This window comes from Mustela putorius, unplaced genomic scaffold, assembly GCF_011764305.1.
Source record: "Mustela putorius furo isolate JIRA1106 unplaced genomic scaffold, ASM1176430v1.1 tig00000193_pilon_pilon_pilon, whole genome shotgun sequence".
Lineage (NCBI taxonomy): Eukaryota > Metazoa > Chordata > Mammalia > Carnivora > Mustelidae > Mustela > Mustela putorius.
In genome coordinates this window covers 599,352-626,717 of record NW_025421309.1, presented here as the reverse complement: position 1 = coordinate 626,717, position 27,366 = coordinate 599,352, and the positions used below count along the sequence as shown (strand labels likewise).

The 27,366-nt window shown below is 52.1% G+C and overlaps 1 protein-coding gene across 1 annotated transcript in view; it reads left to right on the top strand.

Moving 5' to 3' along the window:
- FAM222A (family with sequence similarity 222 member A) overlaps window positions 1-27,145 on the top strand; it is a 52,521-nt gene extending 25,376 nt beyond the window's left edge. The window contains exons 2-3 of the mRNA XM_004779124.3: window positions 3,490-3,617; window positions 24,589-27,145. Coding sequence (XP_004779181.1) covers window positions 3,536-3,617; window positions 24,589-25,868 — 1,362 coding nt within the window. The 5' untranslated portion in view covers window positions 3,490-3,535 and the 3' untranslated portion in view covers window positions 25,869-27,145. The remainder of the gene's footprint in view (window positions 1-3,489; window positions 3,618-24,588) is intronic.
- Window positions 27,146-27,366: the final 221 nt, after the last annotated feature.

The window sequence follows — 27,366 nt, the reverse complement described above, 5'->3', positions numbered from 1 at the left end:
TTCCCCTCCCTGTCACATTTCCTTTATCTAAATCCTCAGCCATGAAAGGGCATATCGGTGGCTGGGGGCGTTATCTGGTGGAGGGGACCTTTTCCTAGAGGTGCCTCTGAGATAAGACGTCTTATCAGCCCTCACGTCAGGAATAATGCCAAAGCATTCTAATCATTGAGGCTTGCGACATTTTCTCCCTCCCTACCCCCCAGCCCCCCCCCTTTTTTTATTAAAGTCACAAAAGACCTTGGGCTTATAAACAGCCTGATTTGCAGATAGGGTTTCAAAATGAGCAGTGTTCCCAGGACAGTCTCTGGCGGGGGATGGGGGGGTGGGGGGTGGCAGCGCAGGGATGAGGGCACTGGTCATGAGGCAGGGTGGGGCCTCAGAGGAGCTGGTTTTCTGCAGATGGGATGATGCCAAGCAGGGAGGGGCGCAGGGTGGGTTCGAGGGAAGAACAGGAGTGTTTTAGGCGCCTGCCTCATTCCTGTCCCCAGCTTGCTGGGTGGCCTTGTGCAGGATGGTTGGCTTCTCTGGGCCTTGGTCACTTCATCTGACAATAACTGATTCATTGATTCAGCCAGTCATTCAACACCTATTTATTAAATGATTACTCTTTGCCAGGCACCGGGAGAAAGAGACAAATAAGACATGGTCCTTGCCCCTGAGAAACTCACAGTCCAGTGGAGAGAGACAGACATGAAAATTGGCAATTACAACTTGGTGTGATTAGGACTATGGAGGGGGGGATGCCCAGGGGAGGGACAGCTGAACCAGAGTCTGAGTTAAAATGGACTGGGGTCGTGGTGCTCTGGGCAGAGGACCAGCACAGGCAAAGGTTTGGAGGTGCGGGGCAGCCAGTTGGAGGGAGGGCTAAGAGAGCTGGCCAGGGCGGGTGGTGTGGGGGGATAGGCAAAGAATGTTGGGCCTGACTCTATCCTGTTGTAGCTGGTTGGGGTGCTGTGGGAACTGGTGGTAACCTGCTCATCACCATGCTGGGCTGGTTCCTGTCCCCTCCCACGGTGACCCCCTACCTGCCCCAGCAGCAAGGCACAGGGTTCCTGGGAAAATGAGCAGTGAACTGGGATTAGAGGCACAGAGAGAAAAACTCCTCGCCTTCCAGTAGAGATGGTCTCTCGGGCTGCGGGGCCTCCAGAAGCAAGGTGATCCAGGCTGTTTGTATTGAGCTGAGTGGATGCTGTCCCTTCCAGGGGATCCTCTATCGCCCCCTGAGCTGGTGATCTCTCGGCTTCCTGAACTGCTTAGGCATCCATCATCAGAGCATTCTGAAAACCAGAGCCCCACAGAGAGGGCAACTGATGGGGTCCAGAGAGGCCCCCGATTAGGCAGCCTGCCCCTTATCCCCAACAACTACAGCCCCAAGCCTGCCCTGTTCAGCTGCAAAGTGTGTGTGACCTATGGGGTTGCAGGGGCGGACCTGGACAGGGGCTGGGCTTCTTGGGCCCCTGGCACACAGTGAAAGGATCTGCAGGGGGAGGGGGGCCTGCTGGGCATGGTGAGGTGGGTAATGACCTGGGAGGGATAAGGGAGCCTCTACTTACAAGAGGAGGGTAGTAGCTCCCCTGGGGTCCCATGGCTGGCCCTGGCAGGGGTCTGTAGGTCCCAGGTTTCTAGCCCAGCTGGGGTGGGGTGTCCTGCCCACTGGTAAGGGAGCAGGCTCATCTAGCCACTGCCTGCTGGGTGGCCCTGGGCAGGGTTCTGCCTCTCAGGCTTGGGTTTCCCCATCTGTGGATGGAGAGGACTTTCACATTCAGGAGGATGGCAGTGGGCGCCCACCTTGGGAGACGAATGGAATGCACATGAACGGCGTCCTGCGGGCACATCCTGGCTGTCCTAGTGGGGCAGTGTGAGTGTGCGGCTCTGTCCTAGAGGGCCCGGGTCCCCTGCCCCCCAGGAGCGGTGCCTCCTTCCCGCTGTCAAGGGCTTTCATCCCTGCAATAAACCCCACTTCATTTCCTTTTTAAACTGTATAATTTCTGCCTGATTGTAATGGCATATTTTAAAATTACCAGAAATCAAAGCCGGGAAGTGGATACTGCAGCTCTGCCTGCCTTAAGGCTGGCGACTGGGGGGTAGGGAGGGGGATGCAAACCGCCTCCCCTCCCCCACCCACCCCCTACATTTTTTCTTTTTCTTTCTTTCTTTCTTTTTTTTTTTTTTTTTTTGGAGACAGTAATAGGAGAAAATTGGTTTTGAAACTGAATAAAAGTCCCTTTCAGAGTAAATCATTTCTTTCAGGGTACCTTTGCTGAAAGTAAAATAGAGCATAATGAAAGGTGGTTACGTGATTGTCTTTCATTTACCGAGAGGCCAGGACAGACAGGAGGCTGCAACCGTCTCGGGGAAATTCAAGATTGGAATAATTGCTCCGTAACAAGGAGCTTGTTGTGAAATTAGTATCTTAAGAAAGTAGTGAAAAAAGGCTTTTCCTCATGAATACTTCATTATTAGAAGAAAGCAGCAGAATTTAAGGGCTCCAGACACCTGTTTAGTATTAAATAACTCCCTTTCTTCCCCCTTAAACACCGCCCCCCCACCCCTGTCTTTCTTCCTTTTTTTAAGAACTGGCAGGAGGATTCAGCTGGCCCAGCTTGGCTGCTCAGGACACCAGTGGGGGTGGGGTGAGGTCAGGAGGTGGGGGGGGCCAGGGTCAGCTCAGTGAATGTCAGGGGTGTCGGGCCGCTGGCTCCTAACTAGGACAAGAAGAAAGGAAGGGTTTTGCAGAGAAACCCACCCCTCCCTCTCCATGGCCTCCAGGGCAGGCCCCACCTGGCCTGTGTTCACCCTGCCCATCAGGGCCTCTGCGTTCTGGGAACCCTGGTGACCCCAGAGGACCTGGGCTCAGGCTCAGCACCCGTCAGGGTTGGAGACCATACGTTCTCCTGGGAATGCTGTCCTGGACGTTTCCCCTGGGGGTGCTGTGAGAATGCCCCAGGACTCTTCGTACACTGGAACACCCAGGTGCCCACTGGCAATTCCCGGGCGACACCCCACCCTGGGCCCCCGTGTCATTTCCAGAGGTGACCATGTGGGGTCTTTGCTTTCCATGAGCTCAAAACTGAAAAGCAGGGACAGACCCACTCCCAGGTGCGGACAAGAGGGCCACAGGCCACCCCTGGCTGGAAGGGCAACCTGCTGAGGAAACAGGGAGGGGATGAGGATCTGGCGGCATCAGGGAAGCCCCTTGGAGGAGGTGACCCACTGGTCTGTTCTACACGACCCCCCGCACGGCATGCCCCCTGCGACATGATGGAAATCCACCACCCAAGATGTGGGTTCTTTTCCTTTCTTTCCTTTGATGCCTCCAGGCCTCAGCGTCCTCCTCTGTCAGATAAGGGGAAAGGGGCATCTGCTTTGAAAGTCTCAGATGTTCTGCTGGGTAGTGGGGAGGCTGCTGGAAGCAACTGCCGGCGGGGGGACATGGGAGGTGGGCACGGAGCAGCCCGAGTGACAAGCATCTCATCTCCCTCCTCACAGGGACCCTGCTGCACAGTGTGCCCCACCACGGGCCCCCAGCTCAGCCATGCTGGCCTGTCTCCAGAGGACCCAGAACCCACCGGGCCAGCACCTGGCCTGTCCGAGCAAGAGCCTGGATCTGCGCAAGTGTGAGTGCACAGCCTCCCCAGCCCCTGTCTCTGTCCCCTTCTTCTGCCTTGAGTCCATGGTCGGAGGTGGGGAGAGAGTGCTCTTTCCCGGATGCACCCAGCTCTTCCCACCTCAGGGCTCTGTGGGGCAGATCCCAGCAGGAATCGTCCACCCACCACCACCCTGTCCAGAGCTCTCTGTGTTCTAGGCCTTTGCCTATGCTGCACCCCCTCCCCAACAATGGCACCCATCTTTTGGCTGGGTGGGTGACTCCTGCACGGTGTGACCACCTCCCCAGGAGCCCCCTGCCTGGGACCCCACAATGCCCTGTGTCTGTCTCACTCACCATGATTTTCTGGTGCTGTTGGGAGAGAGGAGGACGATGCAGAAGCACATAGTCCTGAGTGGGATCCCAGTGCAGGGCCTGATTTGCTGTGTGATCTTGGGCACATCTTTCCCTGCTCTGGGTCTTGGTTTTCAGTGTGTCAAATTACGGAGCTGGACAAGGTGATCTCCAAGGGGCTGTCTTCCTTGACCCTCTAGGACAGGAAGACCAAACTCTCTGATCCAATTTTTTTTAGCCCTCATAGGGTCTTTTTTTTTTTTTTTAATTTGAAGTCCTTGGGAACATTTGAAAACAGGAAAATTTGCGTAATAACCTGGATTTCTGATGTCTCTTGGGGAAAAAAAATCAGAGGATCTGGTAACATAGGCCTGGGTTCCTGAACTACAGCTCTCAGTTAGAAATGAACAATTATTGTCTCTTCAAAGGGGACAGCTCTGGGGACAGCTAGGTGGTCAGTTAAGCGTCCGACTCTTGAATTCAGCTCAGGTCATGATCTCAGGGTTGTGAGACTGAGCCCCATGTCCAGCTCCACACTGGGCGTGTTGGAGTCTACTTAAGATTCATTCCCCACCCCCCACCCTCCCCGCTCATGCACATGTGCTGTCACTCTCTTTTTAAATGTAGGGGGACAGCTGTCTCCCTGTTGGCTCTGTCCTGTAGCCCAGGATTGATTGCCATTCATCATTGTGCTTATTCTGTGCCTCTTTTTCCTTTCTTAATAGGTGTTTATCTTTTTTTTTTTTTTTTTAGATTTTACTTATTTGAGTATTTTTACTTATTTTAGTATTTTACTTAAGTATTTTTTTATTTGAGTATTTTAATTTTTTTAAGTGGTTTTTTTTAGATTTTACTTATTTGAGAGAGAGAGAGAGTACAAACAGGTGGAGGGGAAAGGGAGAAACAGACTCACTGCTGAGCAGGGAGCCCGACCCGGGGCTCAATCCCAGGACCCTGGGATCGTGACCTGAGCCAAAGACAGCCACTTAACGACTGAGCCACCCCCGTGGGGCACCGCCTGCCTTTGTAATTTTGATAGATGTAGTCTGACTGACATCTGACAAGATGACTCTGGGTGAGATAGCCTGTTTGCCCACCCCCTCAACATCACAGCATGGTATCACACTTCTAGGCTTGGTCACCTCATCAGTGAAAGTAGGATCACAGTGCAGTTTCAAATTAAGTTTAACATGAGTGAGGATGAGTATCTTTTCATGTTGGAGCCATTTGTTTTATCTTTGAACTTATTCATCTCCTTAGTCCATTTTTTCAATTGGGTAGTTTTTGTCTTCATTGAATTACAGGAGCTCTTTGTATATGATGGAATTAGACCTCTGTCTGTCATCTGAATTACATATGGTTTCCCAACTCACCATTTGTCTTTGATTCTGCCATTTGTCTTTGTGAAGTGAAATCTGTATTTCCTTTTATGGCCTGTGGATTTTGGGTCATGGATTTTAGAATGTCTCCTTCCTCATGCTGAGATTTTTCTTTTTTTGGTTCCCCAGGGTTTCTTCTAGTTTTTTTAAAATACAGAGCATAGGGGTGCTGGGTGGCTCAGTTGTTGGATGTCTGCCTTCAGCTCAGGTCATGACCCTGGGGTCCTGGGATCAAGCTCTGCACCAGGCTCCCTGCTTGATAGGTAGCCTGCTTCTCCCTCGACCACTCCCCCTGCTTCTGTTCCCTCTCTTGCTGTGTCTCTGTCAAATAAATAAAATTTAAAAAAAATAAAAATAAATAAATACATGGTATAAAATGTAAGGTATAGATCCAAGCATACTCAAGTCATTAGGGCAATGACTAATTGTTACAGAGAATTTTAACAAATTTGCTGAAATAGAATTCACATGCCATAAAACCTACCCATGTGATTTATACAATCAATGGTTTTTTTTGCAACCATCACCCCAGTCAATTTTGGAAAATTCTTATCACCTGAGGAAGAAACTCTTATCCACCAGCAGTCACTCCCCGACCCCTCATTCCCCTTCTTCCTTCCTAAGAAGGGAGCCCTATAGCATGTGGTCTTTTGCAACTGACTTCTTTTAGTGGCGTGTTTTCAAGGTTCATTTGCATTGTAGCATGTACACAACACCTTTTACTATGTGGTGGTGCTTGTTGTTCCTTGTTGGTTCCCTACCCTAAATTTCTAGAAGTGGAAATTGGCTATTTATTTTTCTGACTGAACTATAGAATCAACTCATCTGCGTAAGAACAAAAGTCCTATTTTATTTTTATTTTTTCTGGGATCACGTGGAAATTTATAATTCAGGAATAATTTTTTTTTTTTTTTATGTCAATGCCTTCTAGGGCCATGAGAAACCCTCAGTTTGTTCCAACTTTTTTGTGTCCCTAGAAATGTTTTAATATTCGCTTCACCTAGATCCGTGCACATTTTTAAAGTTTTAATTCTGGATAGTTACCCCTTTTTTTGGCTAGTCTTTTCTTCCTGAAATGGAGGTTATTTACATAAAGGCTATTAACTCCTGCCCCTTTACTGAATTCTTTTATTGTTTGTAATGGTTTTTCCATTTGATTTCTTAGATTTTCCAGTAACTCTGTTTTATTGTGTGCATGTACTTTGGAGGTTTTATATCTTAATTTCTTTGTCTTAATAGTGTTGGCTGTGATCCTTGAAACAGTGAAAAATAATGGTGCTGATAATGGACATGCTTGCTTCATTCCTGACTTTAATGAGCAGCTTTTAGGATGTCCCTATCATGCAAAATATGCTGATTTCAGGGACAGATGTTTTATCAGGTTAAATAAGTGTCCTTGTATTCCTGTTTTATTAAGAATTTAAAAAAAATTAAGAATGGAAGCTGCATCTTATCAAATCCCTTTTCAGTGTCTGTGAAGACTATTGTAGGTTATTTCCCTTTAATCTTTTAATAGGAATAATAACAGCAGTTCCTTAACATCAAACTATCCTTGCATTCCTGCTCAAATCCCACTCGGTCATGGTGAATATTTCAGTATATTGCTGGATTGGCTTGGCTGCCTAGGGGTTTTGCTAGAAAATTTCATCTGTGAAGTTAGTCTTCAGTTTTTTGGAACACATTTTTGTTGGGTTTTGCAATCACTGTTAGGCTTGCCTTGTAAAGAAAATGGAGGTTTCCCTCCTTTCTCTATGCAGTTGTGACAGTTTAAGTAGAAGTAGATTATTTGTTCTTTAAAGATTAGTTGATTCTCCATGAAACAGGCTGGGAAAGTGCCTTTCTTTGGGGTGGGAGAGTAGCTCTTTGATTCTTCTGTAATGATTGGTCTTTTGTAATAATTGATCAGTTATCATTGTTCTGCTTCTTGAATGAGTTTGGTAAATTATGTCTGTCTAGAAAAGTATTCATTTTATCCAGTTGTTAAATTTACTTTCATGACGTTGAACAAAAATTTACTGTTCTTTTAAATGATGATTTCACCCTTTTTCTTGAGTATTTTGTGCTTTCCTCCCCCACCCCATCCCCATTTTTCTTGATTAGGTTAGCTAAGAGGTCACCAACCTGCCCTCCCCAAAGATCTATCTTTAGGATTTATTTATTAGTAATTACCCTTTTCTGGCTTCTAATTCACTAATTTATGTTTTTATTAAGGGCTTCTTTGTACTTTTCTTCTTAAAAAATGAGTTAGAAGCTTAATTCTTGCTGCTGATAAATAAGAAAAAAGGAATTAAGGCTATGAATTCTCTGAGCACTGCTTTAGTTGTACCCTACAGGTAGAAGGTTTGTTTGTTTGTTTAAGATTTATTTATTTATTTATTTGACAAAGAGAGAGAGAAATCATAAGTAGGCAGAGAGGCAGACAGAGATGGGGAAGCAAGCTTCATGCTGGGCAGAAAGTCTGATGCGGGACTCTGTCCCAGGACCCTGAGATCATGACCTGAACCAAAGGCAGAGGCTTAACCCACTGAGCACCCAGGTGCCCTAATAGAAGGCATTTTTATCATTATTTTTAAAATCTCTTATAATTTGGTTTTAATTTCTTCTTTGATCTAAGGCTCATTTGAATTCCACCTGTCCATTCTGGTAGTAGGTGCTTTTATAATTAATTATTTCCAGTTATAATGCATTATGATCAGAGAATGTTGTCCATGATTTCCACTTTTTTGGATTTAAATTTTTCTTTGTGATGTAATCAGTTTTTGTGAGTTTTACGACTTTTCAAATGGGGCTGGAAAAGAAGTGTGGCTATTTTGGGGATTCAGAGCTTGGTGTATATCAATTATGTCTCCCCAATTAATTATGTTGGTTATGTCTTCTGTATCCTTGCTTACCTGTCATGGATGGAGAAATGAATTAGAAATGAATAAATGAATTACTCATGTGTTCCCAGTCTGTTTCTTCTTGCAGCACCTACAGGTGTAGCATTCTGCATGGTGATGCAATATCCTTTAAGACACACAGATAGTAATCTTGTAACTCTTTGTAGTGAACTGCATCTTTCTTTGCCATATTTAATACAATGGTAACTTCTGCTTTTTTAATTCACATTTTCCTTGAAACTTTACCAGTCCTTTCCTTTCAGCCTTTCTGAATTACTTGGTTTAGATGTGATTCACATACCGTAGAGTTGGATTAAGCTTTGTGAGACAATCTGAACGGCTTTTTAAAAATTTTTGAATGTTTTAAGCCCTTTACACTTATTGATATGACAGGTGTCTGATCTATTTTGTGCTTTATTTTAATTGCTTTGAAAAGTCTTATCTCGGGGTGCCTGGGTGGCTCCCTTGGTTAAGCACCTGCTCAACTCAGGTCATGATTTGAGATTGAGCCCTATGTCAGGCTCCCTGCTCACTGGGGAGTCTGCTTCTCTTGCTCAGTCTCTCTCTTTCAAATAAAATCTTTTTAAAAAAAGTCTTTCTCTATGTGATCTGTGCTTTTTGTGTACCTACTGATCATACAGAAGGTTGTTCTTGTTCTAGTGCTGTAACTTCAAGTAATACCCTGATATCTATTTCTTCAGAACAGTATCTATTACTGTTCCTAAAATGAACAAAATTATGAAATCGATATATTTCCTTTTTTTCTCAACATTTTCTTAGAGCTCACTTCTTCATATTAAGCCTCCATTACCTGACATCAGTTTCTTTTTTAAGATTGACTTATTCATTTTAGAGAGCAAGCACAAGCAGGAGGGGCAGAGGGAGCAGAAAAGAGAATCTCAAGTAGATTTCTACACGGAGCCCAACACAGGGCTCAACACACAGCATGATCTCATGATCCTGAGTTCACGACCTGAGCCAAAACCAAGAGTTGGACACTTAACCAAGCCTATACCACCCAGGTGGCCTTACCTGACAATCAGTTTGAAATACTGTTTGGGGCATTTGGCTGGCTCAGTCTTTAGAGCATATGATTCTTGATCTCAGTGTTGTGTGTTCGAGCCCCACGTTGGGTGTAGAAATTACTGAAAAAAAAATCTTAAAAATATATATCTTTTGATCCCAACTGTTAAATATGAGGATATCTATGTGCTTCTGCCATTCCTCTCTTTCCCTTTCCCAACCTTCTGTTATTAGTGATACCATTACACTGTTCCCAGGATTTGTAATGTTGGTCACAGTCCCACAGTTAATTTCAGTCTGTCTCCTAGAGAAATAGGATCACTGCTCACCACCAGTTCTTGTGCCTTAGTTTCCCATCACCCAAAGCTAGTCCGTGGGTATATGGCTTGCCTCAAGTGAACAGCACTCCAGGAGTTCCTGCAAGTTCAGAAAGGTATATCTTGTCAACCTTCTGCTTGAATGAGTGAAAAATTCTCCCTGGGTCACTTGTTTCCTTGAGGATCTTTGCAGACCATACCGTGTTCTCCCTCTACTGTCGGATGTTGTCATGGAGAAGTTGAAGCCTGATTTTTCCTTCTTACATTTCACTTAGATCTTTCCATGTCTTTCATGTTATTACTTTCAGTAGCATGTGCCTTGGGGTTGACCGTTGAGAGTCTTTTTTTCCCGGAACACAGTACCATGCCTTTTTGACAGGGATCTCCCAGGCTTGTATTATTTTGGTTTCCTTCTTTGGAGACTCTAGTTAAGCAAAGATTGTCTGTCTTTTGCCTATCTTCCTGATGTACCCTTTTTACTTTGCTCACTTTTTTTTTTAACTTTTTGTTTTTCTTATACATTCCATGTTACCCTTTTGCTTTTACAAGTTTTTCCCTCTACTCTTGTATATCTGCCTTGTGTTTTTGTTTTATAGAAACAGTTGTTTACAAAGTTTTTTTTCCCCTCACAGTGAAATATTGGGCTATAATCTTTGTCTCATTTGTGGCTACATTTTCTGATGAGAAGTGGGATTTATTTATTTATTTATTTATTTATTGCCAACTGTTACATAGGCTTTGCCTGTCTCATTTTCCTTTTGATTAAGTACCATCCTGGTTCAATTTTATTACTTGCCTCTGGAGTTTTTCTCAGCCCAGCTATTTCCTTCCAGTGGCCTCAGAGACAAACCGGTTCCTACAAGTACGGCTTATTAGTGGGATTTCTTATTTAGCCCTACCTTCTTTGCTTTTCAGAACCACATGGGCCTAGGGAAGGTTGATAACCAGCTGCTGCATTCCTAGTTTCTCTGCAAAAAAGAGGGTTTAGATTTTGTTTAGACTCATACAGGATGTATTTGTCACAGTTGGGAAGTATATGCTGCCGGTTCTTTCTGAAATGCACAGCTATGGCACTCTTTCTGTTTCTTTCCTCAACTTCCCACTGGATCACTGTTGCTTTCGGGCAGCCTCTCCGTTGTTGTTTAGGGGTTTAACGGTCTCCTAATTTTGCCAAAAAATGGAACTTGTGTTTTGTTCCATGTTGCTTTGGGGGTATTTGTAGGAAGAGAAGGTATTATATCAACATTTCTCAAAATTGAGCTCACTCTTCTGCTGGTGTTCTTCCAGAGAGAGGGGTATAGAGAAATATTTGTCTGCCTTATCAAAAACTGAACAAGGACAGATAATTTGGTGGGGGGGGGGGCTTTGGTTTCAAGGAATATGTTTTTCATGCACAGTCCCCTTCATTCCTTTATATGACCTTCAGAGAGAGCATATTCTCTTTTATTAAATTAAGTACTTCACTGAATAGATTGTCCATGGTGCCCAATTCAGAAAGCAGAAGAATTTAAAATGAAAAATAACTCACCTCAGAGGAAACCAATGTTGGCAGTTTCTTAAATACCCTCCTGAAAAATACACATTCAGGAAGAACAATAAATACCTTTCGTATAAACATTCATATCCGTCCCCCCTTCTCAATTCCTTGCCTTTTTTCATGACTCATATGTCCTGGCAGTTATTCACCACGTGATAGAAAGAATATCCTCATTCTTTTTAACAGCTGCATTGTATTCCATTATTTGGATAAAGAATAACATTTTAAACCATCCCTCTGTTGATGGGCATTTAGGTGGTTTCCAGTCTCTTGCTATTCAGAACAGGGCTGTAATGGATCTTTGTACATGTATGTGTATTTGTTTAAAAATAAAAAGGTCTTCCCCACGTGGACTTACTGGCTCAGAGGATCTGTGTGTTTTAACCTTTGATTGCTCTTGTGCATCTGGCTGGAGGCAGGGGCTGGGCAGGACAACCCAGGCTGGGCGTGATGCCCTGGACTTGTCCTTCCTTCCTGCTCCAAGGCTTGAATGAAATAGTATGAGGCCACCAAGGACGTCCTGCTTCTCCAGCTCACTCAGACCCTTTGACATTTTTGCACTGATTGGAAAAGACAGTGACTCTGCCTTTAATTGAAGAGCACAGGAAAGAGGGAGGCAGGAAGGGAGATAAGCAAATTGCATTGGGTGCCCTGCTGCCGGTCAGGGCCTAGACACTTGGCAGAGTGAGGCTCCTGCCCTTTCCTCCTGGGCATAACTGTGGGGCAGTTGTGCCTGTGGCCTTGGGGAAGAGCTGAGATGGGAAGGCTCTCCCTGAGCTTTGTGACTGGACCATAGGCTTGGCTGCATTTCTTACCACAGGAGAAAGGTCTCAACTGGGCAATGGGTATTGTCCTTGGCCAAGTTGGTCGGCTTCTTAGGGCCATTGTTCTCCCTTTTGTAAAGAAGGGGTCAAGTCAGGTGGACCTAAGAAGCCATCCAGCTCTTCCCACCAGTGACAATAATGTCAAAAGCCTGGTCAAGGGAGGACATGGCCCGGTCTGAGATGCCCTCCCTCCATTCTTTATAAAATGGAATCAGAGCAGCCTGCACAAGGCTGCACAAGGCATGGCAACCACATATGCCCAGAACATGGCCAGCAAACCAGAAATGGCCGCAATTTCCCTCTCTGGCTCCTGTGGTCAGGCAAGTAGAGGAGACAGGCATGGGGGTGGCCCTGTGTCCAGGAGCCTGGGCAGCTGGAACAGGTGACGAGAGAAAGTGACCTGGAGAGAAAAAAGAAGGAAAAAAAGGTGTATGTGTGTGTGTGTACAGTGGGCAGGGGAGTCCATTTACCCTCCCCTACTTCAGGCCTGAGTTCTTGGTTACTCCCAACTGGCCAGAGTCCCTGGGTCCCCAATAGGACCTGCCCACACCTGGGACAGAAGTGTTTTTCTCAGCTGCTCGGGACCTTCCCTGATAATAAATATTTGACTTTCTCATCATGGTGTTGATCCATAAACTTGGAGTGCGCACTGCTCTAAATACGGGCTAAGGAGAGAGCCCCAGAGAGGCACCATGGGAGCATGGGGGTGACATTCCAGGACCTGCCACCCAGGAAGGAAAGAGCTGAGGCAGCTACCCCAGGACCCTGACGTGAGCCACCATCCTTGCTCTGCCAGGCCTTGGGTGAGAGGCACAGCCTCTCTGTGCCTCATACTGCCCTCCTGAGCATGAGCCTCCAGGGCAAAGGTGTGGAGACAGAGCTGGTCTGGGGGGTCAGATCCTAGCTGTGCCCTGAGTGGGGTATGTGTGTGAGGTCTTGGACAAGTGAGTGAGTGGCCATCTTGGGGCCTATTAACTCGATTGTGATGTGAGGATTTAAAACATCAGAGAACCCCTAGGGCCTGGTGGCGGACTCAAACACTTCACCTGTCCCACCTTCCCGCAGTGAGTGGGAGCGCTCCTCCCGGCGCTCACAAAAGGACAAAAGGCTTCCAGCCCACTCTCTCATCTTCATGGGAGGAAGGGCTTGCTAACCCAGGAGGAGCAGGGAGAGGCACTTCTCCCCCACTCCCACCCCTCACCCACCAACCTTGACCCCGGAAGGCTGGACCCGTGGCCCCACAAGCATTCCTGCAGGTGCAGCTGCTTCCACTGACACTAATAAAATATGGAAGAAACGAAGCAATTTAAAATTCCAATAAAATTAAAGACAAACCTCTGGTAGCAGATTCAATTATGTAGCTGTCGCTGAGTGCAGCCTCGGGACAGAAGGAAGGGCCAGTACCACCCCCGCCACAGAAACCATGCCTAGGAGAGGACAGAAGCTCAGAGATCAAGGGCTGCGAGAGGGCCAGATGGAGTCAGCCCCCTTTGTATGATTTAACAAAAATTAGCTCTAACCCTAGGAAGGGAGGCAGCTTCCTTCACTACAGAGCATCCAAGCACAACCCACCGCAAGCCAAGCTGAGGGTTGGTGAAATCAGAGCAAGACAAAGATCCAAATCCCTGCCTGTCCACATGGTGCAGAGGTCCTGGCCGGCTCTGTGAGACAGGGAAAATAAGTAACAAGCTACGAGGATTAGAAAGAAGTAAAACTAGCTGCATAGAAACCCCGGAAGAATTCAGCAAGATCGCAGCTATGAGGCCAACATCCAAATGCCATTGTGTTCCCCTACACACAGGAGCCGGCAAACATTTCCTGTAACTTTTCTGATATTTTCATCCCCCCAGGCCACACAGTCTCTATGGCAACTTACTCCGCTCGGCCACGTGGTAGCGCGGAAACTGCCGCAGATGCTCGGAAATGAATGGCATGGCTGTGTTCCAATAAAACTTTATTTACAATGGCAGGCAGCAGACCAGGCTCTTCCAGCTAAAGAGCTGGAAATTACATTAAAAAAAAAGATACTATCACTTTTTTTTTGGAAACAGCTTTCCGTGTATAGTTACATGTGCCACACGCTCTGTGCCTTCCAAGCATACTGGTGAATACCCTGTAGTGAGAATTCACAGTGCTGTGCTGCCATCACCACCATGAAGTTTCAGAACATTGCCTCATCGCCCCAAACAGAAACCCCACACCCATGAACCATCAGTCTGGACCGTGCAACTCTCTAACCCTCTGTCTCCACATGTGCCTGTCTCAGACCTTTCCGATAAACGCAGTCGGACAATGTGTGGCCCTTTGTGTTTGGCTGTTTTCACTTCCTATGTTTTCGAGGTTCAGCCCCCAAGTAGCTCGTACCCATATGTCATTCCTCGTCATTACTGAGTAATCTTCCCTGGCATGGCTACAGCATGTTTTCCTTACGTGTCTATAGACGGACGTGCAAGTTGCTCCACTTTTTGGGGCGATCGTGAGTATGCTGCCCTTAATGTTCATGCATTCATGTGGGGACGTAGGTTTCCATGGGTCTTGCGGGTGAAACTGAGGAGAGTTGCGTCACTTGGGCACATGGCTGTTCTCTGTTGAACTCTTGAGGAACTGCCAGAAAGGTTTCCAGAGCAGCTGTGTTGTCGTGCGTGCCCACTGGCCACAGCTGAGGTGCCAGTTCTCCCCATCTTCACTGAAACTTACCCCCTGGCTTTCTGATCCCAGTCGTACCCCCTGAATGTGACATGGGATCTTGCTGTGGTGGTGACTTCAGTGGGGGGGGGGGGTGCGGTTTCTGATGACTAATTCCAGTGCTTTATTGGTGATAGGTCTGTTCAGATTTTCTGTTTCTTCATAAGTCAGTCAGGTAGTTTGTATCTTTCTAGGAACCATCCATTTTAGCCACGTTATGGTATCATTAAAAAACTAAAATACATTGGTGGAAGAGATAAATGATCTTTGTGGAGAAAAAGTATATTCAGTGATGTTTTTTAAAGACCTAAATAAACGTAGATGTACGTCCTGCATGTGGACAGAGATTTCAGTAGAGGAAAAAATCAGTCCAATCCTTACATCCTGACCATTTGTGTGTGTGTATGTGTAACTTGAAAAGCTGACTTTGAAGTTGATAGGAACAAAAGGCCAAGAATGGGCAACGCACGCCTGACAAAGAAATAGAAGGGTAGAGGACCAGGGTCGTACTGCTGTGGCTTAAGGCTGAGGTGGTGGGATCAGCATTGAGACAGAGGGAGCCAGGGCATGGAGTAGAACATCTAGATGTGGACCAATGTGCATGTGAGCTCAGTCTGGGACAAAGCAGGCCCTGCAGATCCCTGGGGATAAACACGCAGGGCTGGGACCCCTGCTTATCCATGTGGAATGAATGACATTGGAGCCTTACCTCACACCACACACACAATGAAGACATCTAGATAGGCTAAAAATCTGGTACCAAGCAACGCAAAACCGTATCATTCTTTAAAGCAAATGACAGGGAACATTCACCAGGAAGGACTTGCAAATGGGAAGAGGGGATACAAGCATGATTAAAGCAAACAGGTTGGAACACATTAAAATAAAAAACTGCTGCTTGGCAAAATGCACCATAAAAAAGTCATCAAGATAGCCAAAGACAGGGAGGGTGTCTGCCACACTTAAAATGGACTGATATCCAGAACAGACAGCAGGGATGTGACTACAGAGAAAGCAGTGCCAAGGAGGATGGGAGGGGGCCGGGCACTTGGGGAGCAAAGGGTGGATGAGTCAGATCCACACGGTTGTGGATGGAGATGTGAGGGGGGAATGTGTGTGGCCACAAGGAGGGGAGATGAGGCTGCAGTTCCAAAGGGCACCGTGCAGGCAGCGGTTAGCAGGCTGAGCGCAGGGGGACAGTGAGAAGTAGGCTCTCAGAGGCCAGGCAGGGAGCAGGGAAGGGAGACAGACACAGGTCAGTGACAAGAAGGTCAGGCTGGGAAGGATTAAAGTCCCCCCAGCCCTGTCCACAGGGCCCCCCAGGCACTCCAGGGCATGGAAGCCATGGGTAGGTACACTTGTGAGCTTGTGAGCATCTCCTGGTCTCTGTGTACAGGCCGGCCCTCAATATCTGGGCACCTGTGACTCCACACGTGTCCCTGAGCATCTGGGTGTGTGTACATGTGAGCCTGTGTGCACATGCACACACGTAGTTAGAAAACGAGAGTTCTCGCAGCACCCAGTGATCACCGCCACCCTGCACTGCCTAGTCTGGTCCAAAAAGAGCTGGAAGGCAGGCAGCCAGCTTTTTCTGAGCACCCATGATGTACCAAGATTCAGACATGCATTCTCTTGTGGAATCCCCCCCCCCCCGACCTGCCCTCTTAGGGTGGATGGAGGCCAGGAAGCTGCGGTCACCTCCCTAAGTTCAACCTGCTGGGGACTGGGGCACCTGGATTCAACCCCGGGTCAGCAGGCTAGGGGCGGGTCAGGGTTGTTGGTGGTCGTCCTCTTCCCTCCCCCAGCCCTCACAGTGTGGGCCAGAGGACAGCTGCATCAGCCCCGGCCCAGCCGCCTTCCTCACCACCCCCCCTTCCTGGGCGGCCTCATTAGGGATTCTGCTGGTGCCACCAGCTAATTAGTGTCACGTTAATTGAGCATTCAGGAGGCTGCCACCTCCAAGGGCAGCAAAGGGGAATGCAGATGCGGACTACTCCTCCCTGTGGGCTTGGGCCAGGCCCTCTACTACTCCTCCCTGTGGGCTTGGGCCAGGCCCTCTGCTCAAGGACCCCTTGTGCCCTGAGGCACCTGGGGACACCCCTCCCCCATCGCAGCAAGGTAGTGCATGCCCTGGCTTAAGGGAAGAGGCAACAGGCAAAGAGAAACGAGAAAGAAATGACATTCGCTGAGTACCTACCGTGTGCCTGGCACGCCTGTAGTCCTCCCACTCCTCCCAGGAGTACAGAACTCCACCTTACAGTCAAAAACATCCAAGGTCCCCCAAGGGAACAACGTCTGTGGGAGCGTGTCCATGGCCCTGCAGGAGCCTGCCTTCAGCTGTACAGTACCTGGAGGCACTGGCATGGCTGTGGGAGGTGCCTGGTCCCACTGAGACCCCTGGAGCCTGGGAGCTGGCATCTGCCCCCCTCCCCCGCTGCCCTGGACAACCCAACCCCCAAAACCACCAACATGCCTTCCTCCACTGCCCCTTGAGGAGCAGGCACCACGGGCCTTACAGGGCAGAGGAGCCCATGGACTTCAGCCCACTGTGATTTGTCCATCCTTCTCCCCCTAAAGATGAGAAACCAAGTGTCTCACAGCAAGTGATCACACCGCGGCCTGACCCCAGCCAGGGTCTGAGCTTCGCACCTGTGCCATCCCTCCTGCGGAGCCCCCACCTGGCCACCCATGCTTCTCCCCTCCTCCAGGGGCTGCGGAGTCCCACTCTCTCGTCTCCCTGTAGCAACATTAAATCCCACTCAAAGGGCTGCTTTTAATTGGCTTAATATACTTGAAAATAACCACATCTCTTTAAGGCACCTGTAAAAGGCCCATAACATTAACGTAATGGCAGTGACGGCCCATCCGCACTGGCAGCCAGCCTCTTAAACTTCCTGACAGGACTTTAATGGGGGCCGTGGGGCAGGGAGGGCCCAACTCACAGGGTGGGGGCCATGGTTTCTGCACACGGAGTCTCAGTTCTGTCTGGCTCCTGCCCCTGCCACCTCCCATGGGCCTCAGAACAGGGTGGGAGTGGGGGGAGTCATTGGACTCTGCGGACACCTGCTGGGACCCCACACATCTTCCCAGGAGTCAGGGTGGGGAGAAAGAGCCACGCTTGCCCTCAGTATTTTGCCCTGAAGACAACAGTTACAGCATGGGTGCCCTGGGGGCGGGGAGGGGTGTGTGGCCCACGGAGGCCGAAGCCAGCCACCCCAGCCGGGTATAAGCCCCACTCCTTCCTCCGCCTCCCAGGGCAGAGTTCAGGTGCCTTCTGTGCACCAGGCAGCACATGGACTGTTCCACCCAACCCCAGATTCGCTTGGCTCTGCAGGAGCGGTTGGGGGGGGTGGAGGAGGGGAGGCGGACATGGAGGGTTTCCCACCAGGGTGTGGGACATAGACCAGGTGAGGTGGATGTCCAAGGACATGAGCACAGGGGGGCATCATCCTAGTTAGGCTCTAAAGGACCTGGGAGAATTTGGTTACTGCGGAGAAGCCCGTGGAGGGAGACACCCGTCCCGAGCCACGGTGTCCGTGATGCCTGGCGACAGAGAGCCTGGTCCCAGGGGACAGATGGCAGAGCTCAGAACCTGGCTCACAGATCCTTTCTGTGCCACCCAAGCTCTCAAACTGGTGCTCCTTGGGCTACCTCCCAGCCAGCAGGCATACGGTTGGGCCTACATGGTGTCCGAACACAGTCTCAGGGGTGTGCACGCCTCTGGACCAGGCACAGCCTCCACGCCTGCCCCAGTCCCCGCCCCTCAGCCTGGGCCTCCTGGCTCCTGGCCTCTGGCCCCTGGCCCATCCCCAGCCCCTCTGTCCTCCAGTAGTCAGCAATAACATGCAGCAGGAGGGGGCACTCATCTGCAGTCCACACTTGACACTGTTCCCTGAATGTCTCCCCTCCACCTTTGAAGCCCAGGGCCACCTCCCAGGCTGTCGTGAGGATATCCAAAGGGCAGGGCTGTAGGGAGCTGGCACTGTGCCTGGCCCAGGACAACATTCCACCGAGGATGGCTGTCAGTACGTGAGAGGGAGCCCAGGACCCTGTGGGAAAAGAGGGCTGTAGAGAGAGGTTAGGGTCCCATGGCCAGGGCCTTGGATGCCAGCCTGAGCAGCTCAGACTTCACACACACACACACACACACACACACACACATGGGGGCTCAATGGAGGGAGTTGTACAGAGATGCATCGGGGGGCCTGGAGGCTGTGGAAGGGACTTTAGTGAAGCCATCACCACCAGCAACCATAGCCCTCCCTGAGGATGCTCATAAAAACTCTCCCAAGACCAGCAGTAGTGTTCCATTTTACACAAGGGAAAACTGAGACCCAGAGAAGGGTAGCAGCCTGACTCAGCCCACCCTTGCCTCCCCAGCCCCCCGCTCTAGGATGCCTTTTCAAAAGGCTCCCAGCTGCTCTTGGTGCTCCGCTCCCCTAGGGGGCGGGGGCCCAGGCTGGGAGCCAGGGAGGGCCTTGGGCAGCTCAAGGCCAAGAGTCGAGGAGGTGGCTTTGAAGCAGGCTGCTGTGACGCAGGCGACAAGGGCAGAGCCCTGGGAGAAAGGAGAGCTGCGCGCCTGTCCCCTACCCTCACATGACACCAGGGCCAGCCCCTGGGGACTACAGAAAAGCACAGAGAACTAAAATGCCCCCCTCCCAGGCAAGACCATGCCAGCCTCTAGGGCTTTTGTCTTTAAGTCTTGGCTTGGCGAGAGGGAAGGAGAGAGGCCAAGGGCTCGCAGGTACAGCCCCTCTGTTACCTCCTGTCTCCACAGACCTGTACTGTTGGTACACCTTTGCCCATTTCGTCAGAACCTTCTAGAACCCAAGTTTCAATGCCCAGCAAAGCACATTTCTACTGAGGACTCGCTGGGCACTCTGTCTCGTGGGGACAGTGAAGTTGCTCCCAGGACTTCTTTGTGAGGCCCCCTCTCCCTGCCCGATTTTCCACCCAGTAGCTGGAGGGGTCCCATCAAAACTCGAGGAAGATCCTGTCCCTCCTCTGGTCCCTGCCCTCCAACGCGGAGCAGGAGCCCAGGTCCTCACAGTGCCTGACCCTGTCCACTTTCTACGATCCTCCCCTGCTGACGCTGCTTCCCCAGGCATGCCTGGCCCATTCCCCTTGGCCTTGGCACTTGCTGTCCCCCTGTGAAGACGGCTTTTCTGTCAGAGAGCCATGTAGCTCACTCCCTCACTCTGCAGGCTTCCCTCAAAGGCCACTTTATCAGAGACGCCTTCGCTGATCACAGCATCCACACTAGGCACCCCTCTGTGGGGTCACTTCGCCCCCCCAGGCCCCACTGTTTTGCTTACTGTGCTTGCATACCAACCTACCCCCCGATTCAGTGACCTCTGACAGCCATCTGGTGCGCTTGGGAGAACAGGGCACAGTGGGAAGGGTGTGTCTGCTCTGTGCTGCTGCTGGGAGCAGGGGGAGGGAGACCTGGGCTGGGTGCTGGAAGCTTCCGAGGGCTTGCTTCCTCCCACGTCAGGTGGTGGATGCCAGCGGTCCACTCAAACACCCACACGTGGCCCGCCGTGGGGCCGGGGCTTCCCGGAGCACAGTGGCTGGGTTCCAGGGACAGACACCCCAACAGACGGGCACAGAGCCACCTTGGTGTCTGTGCGAAGCCACGCTGCCTGTTACCGCCCAGCCAGGAGGGCCACAGGGCGCCCCACCCCCCACGATCCCCACCCGCCCCGCCGGCACCCACTCCACCCACTCGGCACCCACTCCACCCACTCAGCGCAGAATCCAGTAGCTGAGTTCCTTCACATTCCAGGGAAGGAAGATGGGCCTCCACTACTTGTGGGAGGAGTGCCAAAGGATTCATGGACAGGTTTTCAAGCTACCACGCCTGCTTTGTCCCTGTCCCTGGGGCCTGTGGCTGCCTGACAGGTCTCAGGATTGTCGCCCCTGCGAGACTGTCAGCTCCGTGAGGGCGGGAACCTTGGTTTGCTCTGGCTGCTGCTGCTTCTCCAAGGCCCTGTGTGCTGCCTGCATAGACAAGGGCCCAGGAAGTGTCTGGACATGGGGCTGGAAAAGGGCTTTGGAGAGGCAGCTTGCCATGGGCTGTCTCCTTAGCTTAGTCCCTCCTGGGACTTGTTCTTCCAAGTGTTGTGACTGGCAGCACAGAGGCCCCCAGGCTGGATGGGTCCATCTGGGCACAGCCTAGTCATCCAGTAAGACATTCCTGGAGACCTACTATGTATCCTATAGATGCTGGGGGACACGGCGGCAGACAGGCCAGCTAGGGAGCCCGAGTTTTCGGGGGCAGGACAAGCCCAGGGCCACCGGGATCTGCTGCGGTGTCTGTGGTGACCACACCCAGGCACTAATGGGACCTCCAGGCTGGGGGGGTAGGGGTCCCCTAGTCCAGCTAGAGGTACAGGGAAGGCAGGGAGGGAGCAGCACAAAGACAGGCCCTGGGGTCCCCCAGCAGGTCCCCTGCCTGCCACACATAAACCTATGAGTCCCTGACCCCATGGGGCTGTGCCATGGTGCTGAACTTGTCACTGCCCATTCCCCCACTTCCGGCTCTCAGAGTGCTCAGGGGCTCCAGACAAGAGACGTCGAGAAAAGCTGTGGGCCCAGAGCCCAGCCTGTACTCAGTGCAGCCAAAGGGCACCCCCCACCCCCGTTGGCTCCCGCAAATACTGGAGGCCCCAACCCGCCCTGGGGGAGCCCTGCTGACCAGCGGGGCCCAGATGGGCCCCTCCTCTCAGCGAATGGGAACCAGTAACAGGCTGAACCCTTTTTACAAACCCCCTCTTCTTCTTCATCTTCTTCTTCTTAAAGGTTTTAAACACCTAATTTATTCCATCCATTAGATAGATTTTGTAGATTTAATCATTTTCACAGTTGGTGGCTCATTGGATACTCAAGATAAACTCCAAATGAAAGTATAATGGTGAGGACAAATGAGTTTTCACACCACAATGGCAGAAACCTGCTTGGGAAGGGGGTTGAAGAGGAACAAAAATACATACAGATATAATTTTTTTCCCCAGCAGCCGCTTTTGCTGACTCTGGTAGGTTACCACAGTTAATTTCACCAGTTTTGTTCATCTGTAAAATTGCATAAAAGTGACATTTTTGTGCTCATTATAGCAACTGCTGATTTATGGCTGGTAAATGAAGAGCTGGTCCCTTTTTTGCGGGACTCTCCGAGCGGCGCTAAGTGCCCATGAAATTGCTTGTATAATGTAGTTTAAATCCAATCTCGGAGAAAGATTCCCCCGTTGGCCAAAGTGACATTTCCATTCTCCACACGGAGTTTATTTTAGGCCACTTAGGAGGGGGCTGCCCCAGGCAGGGTCAAGGATGGAAGCCAGTGGCTTACCAGGGGTCAGCTCCACCTGCTGGCCCAGATTAGGACCAAGGGATGGAGGGGCACTGGCCTGGGCTCCTTGGGATTCTGAGGGCTGCCTGCCTCTTCCCTACCTGCTGCCCTGCCCAGGTCAGACCGCACTCCTGCACCTCAGGGCAGAGGAGAATGACCTCTCTAACATGCATGCTTGGGCCTCCCTCTCCCGTGTCAAACCTCACCTGGCTGCCGATGGCCTGGGACAGGGTTTCTCCAATACTCTCTGTGCACAGAGGTGGTCCTGTGCACTGTAGGCTGTCCCATGGCATCCCAGGCCACTACCCACTGGACCCCTGTAGCTGGGGTGGCGGCTCCCACAACCCAAGTGTGAGGACCAAGTACATCCCCAGACTGGCTAATGTGCCCTCAGGGTAGGGTAGGGGAAGCCACTGCCCTACCCCATGCCACCTCTCTCTCCTGACTGTCGACTGTCGCCCTTGGCTTCTGCTTTCGTTCTGAATTACAGTTCCCACTTCGGATAGGCTTCTTCGCCCCTGGACCTTTGCCTGTGCTGTTTTCTTTTGCCTGACATGTGTTTCTCTGCTCTCTCTTCACCCCTTTCAACATTGCCATAACTGGGATGCTCTTTCTTCTAGAAAGCCATCCTCCTTTCCGAAGCCGGCCTGAGTAAGCCCCCCCCCCGCACCCCAAAATGCCTGTGCCTTCCCATCGCAGCACATACCTTGCCGAGATTGGCTGTGAGCCCAACAAGGGGACCAGGGCTGAGGCTCTGGAAGGATGGGATGTGGGGTGAGGCCTTCCACCCGAGGGGGAGGAGGGCAGGTGATGGGGTCAGCACTCCACCCAGCCACCATGCCAGGCCCACCTGTGGTCAGAAAGGGCAGCCTGAGCTGCTGGCCCTTCTTCCCCAGGAAGGCCCTTGTCCCAGGCAGATAGGAGGGTATTACCACTTCCACCTAGAGAGCAATTGCTTCTGCTGACGCACCCCACCATGCACAACTCATTGCAACTTGCAGCCACCCTGGGAGGCAGTGTCCCCAGGAACATCATGCCCATTTTACAGATGAGGAAACAGAGCCACAGTGTGGGGAAGCCTCATTCTCAAGTCCCCAGGGGGCTCCAGGGGTGATCATGGGGCAGGAGGAAGGCAATGTGCTGTGGAGACCTTGAGGGGTCCCCTCACCCAAGGGCCCAGAGAGGTCGCCCCCTTCTCAGCACCGACTGTGAGCCTCACACCCTCTGCTCAGCCCCTTGGCATAGCCCTTCCCCCAAGCCCCCCTGCAAGACTGGCATAATTATGCCTGATGCCTATTCCACAGGTCGGGAAACTGAGGCTCAACCAGACCATTTGCCCAGAGCCACAAAGCCCCACAACCAGACAGGATTCTACCCATCGCACCAGTTCTAAAGCCCAGGGTCTTCCCAACTATTTCTTGGGAGGCCCCTGCTCCTTTCCTCACCCACGGAGGGTCCTGGGCAATGCTGAGGAATATCTCAGGCCCAGGGAGGGGCTTTGGATGAGAGAAGGGGGTCTGCCCACCAGCAACCCACCTGCCCCATAGAAGGCGCCAATTGTGCCACCAAGACTAGGACAGTCAGCCTGTCACACAAAGTGCACCCTTCAGCCCCATGCCAACTGCATGCAGAAAAGGCAGGGGTTACCCCACTGGCTTTGCAGTTGACAGGGAGGGGTTGGGCAGCTGGGGTGGGTAAACTCCCCCTCACCTGCCTGCTAATGGAGCAAAGGCTGGAAGCTGACGCAACAGCTGCTGCCTGCACCATATCCCCCCGTTCTAGGCCTTGTGCTCCGCTCCTGGAGCAGCATGCTTAACCCTCCCACAGAGGGTGGCAGGTCATCATCACCCCATTTAACAGATGAGGAAAGGGAGGCACAGAGAGGATAATGAAGCAATAGGAGTAATACTCCCGGCGGTGTGGTATTAAGACAGGTGACACCGAGCATTACTGAGGCTGCAGAGCCCCTGGAATGTCTGTGCTCTATGGGGGAGTGGAGCCTGGGACAGTCTTCTGGGCAGACTGCAGGTATCTTCTCCTAGAGCTGCAGAGTCATCTGCCCCAAATCCCCCTGTTGGGCATAGTCCCAACAGAAGTCACAGGATAATGTGTACATGAGGACATATGGTGCTAAGTGTGTTGCCCCCAATGCCATCAACAGGAGCAAGGACGAGTACATTGTGATGGCTGCATCCCACACGAGGACCACAGGGCAGTGAGAATGCATGGACCATGCCACCTGGGCATATCCCACAAGCCACCCTAAGTGGCAGAGGCCTGTACGGGTGGGGACGCGTAGCAGGATTCCATCCCGCCTGACATTGCCATCAGAAGTCAGGACAGCTGTTCGCTTGGGCAGGGGTGCAGGGGACTCTGGGGAACTGGCCGTGTCCCATCGCTCGGCCGCAGGGGTGTTGCAGGAGTGCATTTGGTCTGTGCGAGTTCAGCTGACGACGTGCACTTTCCTTCCCGTACTTGACGCTAGATGTGCCGCTTTGGAGTATAGATGCAACAAGCTGGAGGAGCGAGGGGACGGGACGGCTGGGGAACCGATGGAGGGAGGGGCAGAGTGAGCCCCGCTGCGGGTGGCGGGCCGTGAGCTCCCTGGGTCACAGAGGCGGCTCTCACCTGTGCTTTCCTCTCCTGCTTGTCCCCGCAGGCGAGACAGTGGCCAGCTCCATGCATTCGTCCCGCTACCCGAGCCCGGCCGAGCTGGACGCCTATGCGGAGAAGGTGGCCAACAGCCCACTGTCCATCAAGATCTTCCCCACCAACATCCGGGTGCCCCAGCACAAGCACCTCGGCCGCACCGTCAACGGCTATGACACCAGCGGCCAGCGCTACAGCCCCTACCCACAGCACACTGCTGGCTACCAGGGCCTGCTGGCCATTGTCAAGGCTGCTGTGTCCTCCTCCGGCGCCGCTGCACCCGCCGGGCCCGCCAAGAGCGTGCTCAAGAGTGCCGAGGGCAAGCGGACCAAGCTGTCGCCGGCTGCCGTGCAGGTGGGCATCGCGCCCTACCCAGCGCCCAGCACTCTAGGGCCCCTGGCCTACCCCAAGCCCCCCGAAACGCCTGCCCCGCCGCCCGGCCTGCCTGCGGCTACTGCCACTGCCGCCTCCGTCATCCCCCTGCCTGGCCGCGGCCTGCCCTTGCCGCCTTCCAACCTGCCCTCCATCCACAGTATTCTGTACCAGCTCAACCAGCAGTGCCAGGCCCCGGGTGCCGCACCCCCCGCCTGCCAGGCTGTGGCTGGTCCCCACCCCAGCCCGGCCAAGCATGGCCCCGTGCCCAGCTTCCCCGGCATGGCCTATGCGGCTGCTGCTGGCCTGCCTGACTGTCGGAAGGGCGCCGAGCTGGGCCAGGGAAGCGCAGCGGCCTTGACGTTGGCTGGGGCCACCAAGCCTGCAGGGTATGCAGATGGGGGCCTGGATTACCTGCTGTGGCCGCAGAAGCCACCCCCGCCACCGCCCCAGCCTCTGCGGGCCTACAGTGGTGGCACGGTGGCCAGCAAGTCCCCAGAGGCTTGCGGGGGGCGGGTTTATGAGAGGGCCGGTGGGTCGCCCCTCAACTGCAGCCTGGGGCTGCCCACTGGCTTCACTGTGGGCCAGTACTTCGCCGCCCCCTGGAACAGCGTGCTGGTGACCCCCACCAGCGACTGCTACAACCCAGCGGCGGCTGTGGCGGTCACTGAGCTGGGGCTGGGGGCGGCCCGGGAGCTGGCAGGGCCCCCCGCGGAGGCACTCTCCGGCCTGCCCAGCAAGAGTGTGTGCAACACGGCAGTGCTGAGCAGCAGCCTGCAGTCGCTGGAGTATCTCATCAATGACATCCGGCCACCCTGCATCAAGGAGCAGATGCTGGGCAAGGGCTACGAGACCGTGGCCGTGCCCCGGCTGCTCGACCACCAGCATGCCCACATCCGCCTGCCCGTCTACAGATAAGGCCCGCCCAGCAGCCACACGGACAGACGGACAGGGCGCCGAGTGGGGAGGCAGGCTGCGGAACAGGGTGGGTGGTGCACAGGGGCACCCGGCCTCATCCTGGGCCCAAGTGCCCATGGATGCCCACAGGGAAGCCAGGCAGGCTGCTGCCATGCAGCCGCCTGATGGGGAGGAGCATGGTCGCCAGACTCCCCAAGGCCCCTCCCTGCCACCGGCTGCCCTAGGGGAGGGCCCAGGGCAGCTGCTGACGTCCACCACTGCCTCCATCCAAGCCAGCAGAGGCAGGGAGACAGAAACCACTTCAAGACAGGAATGGTTCTTTCTGGCTTTCCCAGGAGAGGAGCTCAGGCCAGGGTGGGATACAGGAAGAAATGTGACAGTCTAGAGTCAGGGTGGGGTCAGAGCAGCCCCCCAGGGGTCAGACTTCTCCCACCATGAGCTCCCCAGTCTCCTGGAAATGGAGCAAAGGAGGGGTATAGAAAGTCACAGGGCCTACAGTGTCCCCCACTGGCTAATCCAGGTGAAGACCATTCTAATATAGGCTCCAAGGACTACCAGCCCCCCCTGCTCCTCCTCCTCCGGGTTCTCCTTCTCCTACCATTCCTTCCCAACACAGAATTGTACCCCATTCCCACTCTCTCCAAACCCTGTACTACCACCTTCCCCCTTCTCTCCACATCTTACAGGGCTGCTGGGCATAGCTGTACAGGCTGTGCACTGCACAAGGGCACCTCGTCCAAGGAGACACCATTTGCATCCTAGACTTGTATATTTATTATGGCAATTTTCTGAATCTTGAGGAAGGGGCGCCATTTTCCCTATTCGCACAAAGGCACCACAGGGGCTAACAGGGGGCCTGCCATCTTAGACACCAGTCAGAGGGAACCTACCCTGCCTTCTGGGGTTTTCCTAGGAGCCAGCCAGGAGGCGACCTACTGGTTTTAGTTGGGAGACCCAATCCAACTCCCTTCCGGCAAGCTGCCCTCCAAAGCCGGCTGGGCACCATCAAGGGTTGGGGAGGGAGGCAGGGATCCCTCTCTACCCACCCCCCACCCCTGGTTACATCCCCAAGGCCCGAATTCCCTGAGCCCTGGCCCCTCTGGCACTCCGGAATCGGTACTGTATCTCTCCAAGGCCTGTTCAAGCACTAAGTGCATTTACAAATCTCTGAGAATGTTTTTTTTTTATACTAAAATTGACCATTATATTCTACTGTGAGAAGTGCAGTCTGCACTATATTGTTTTAAAAACGAAGAGAAAGAAAAAAGGAAAACACAGATGGTGTCTCAGCTGTGGAATTGTTCTGTAGCCCTGAGGAAGTGGGCCAGGGGTGCCCACTGCACCAGGCATTCCGTGGGTCACTTACTTTTCTAGCTCTTGAGAGGGGGACGCTGTCATGTACCCTGTTCACATGCCAGCACCCAGGCTAAAGGCCACTGGGCCAAGGCCAGTGATCAGTCTGTAGCGTGGCTGAGGCAGGACCAAACCCGGGCCCGGT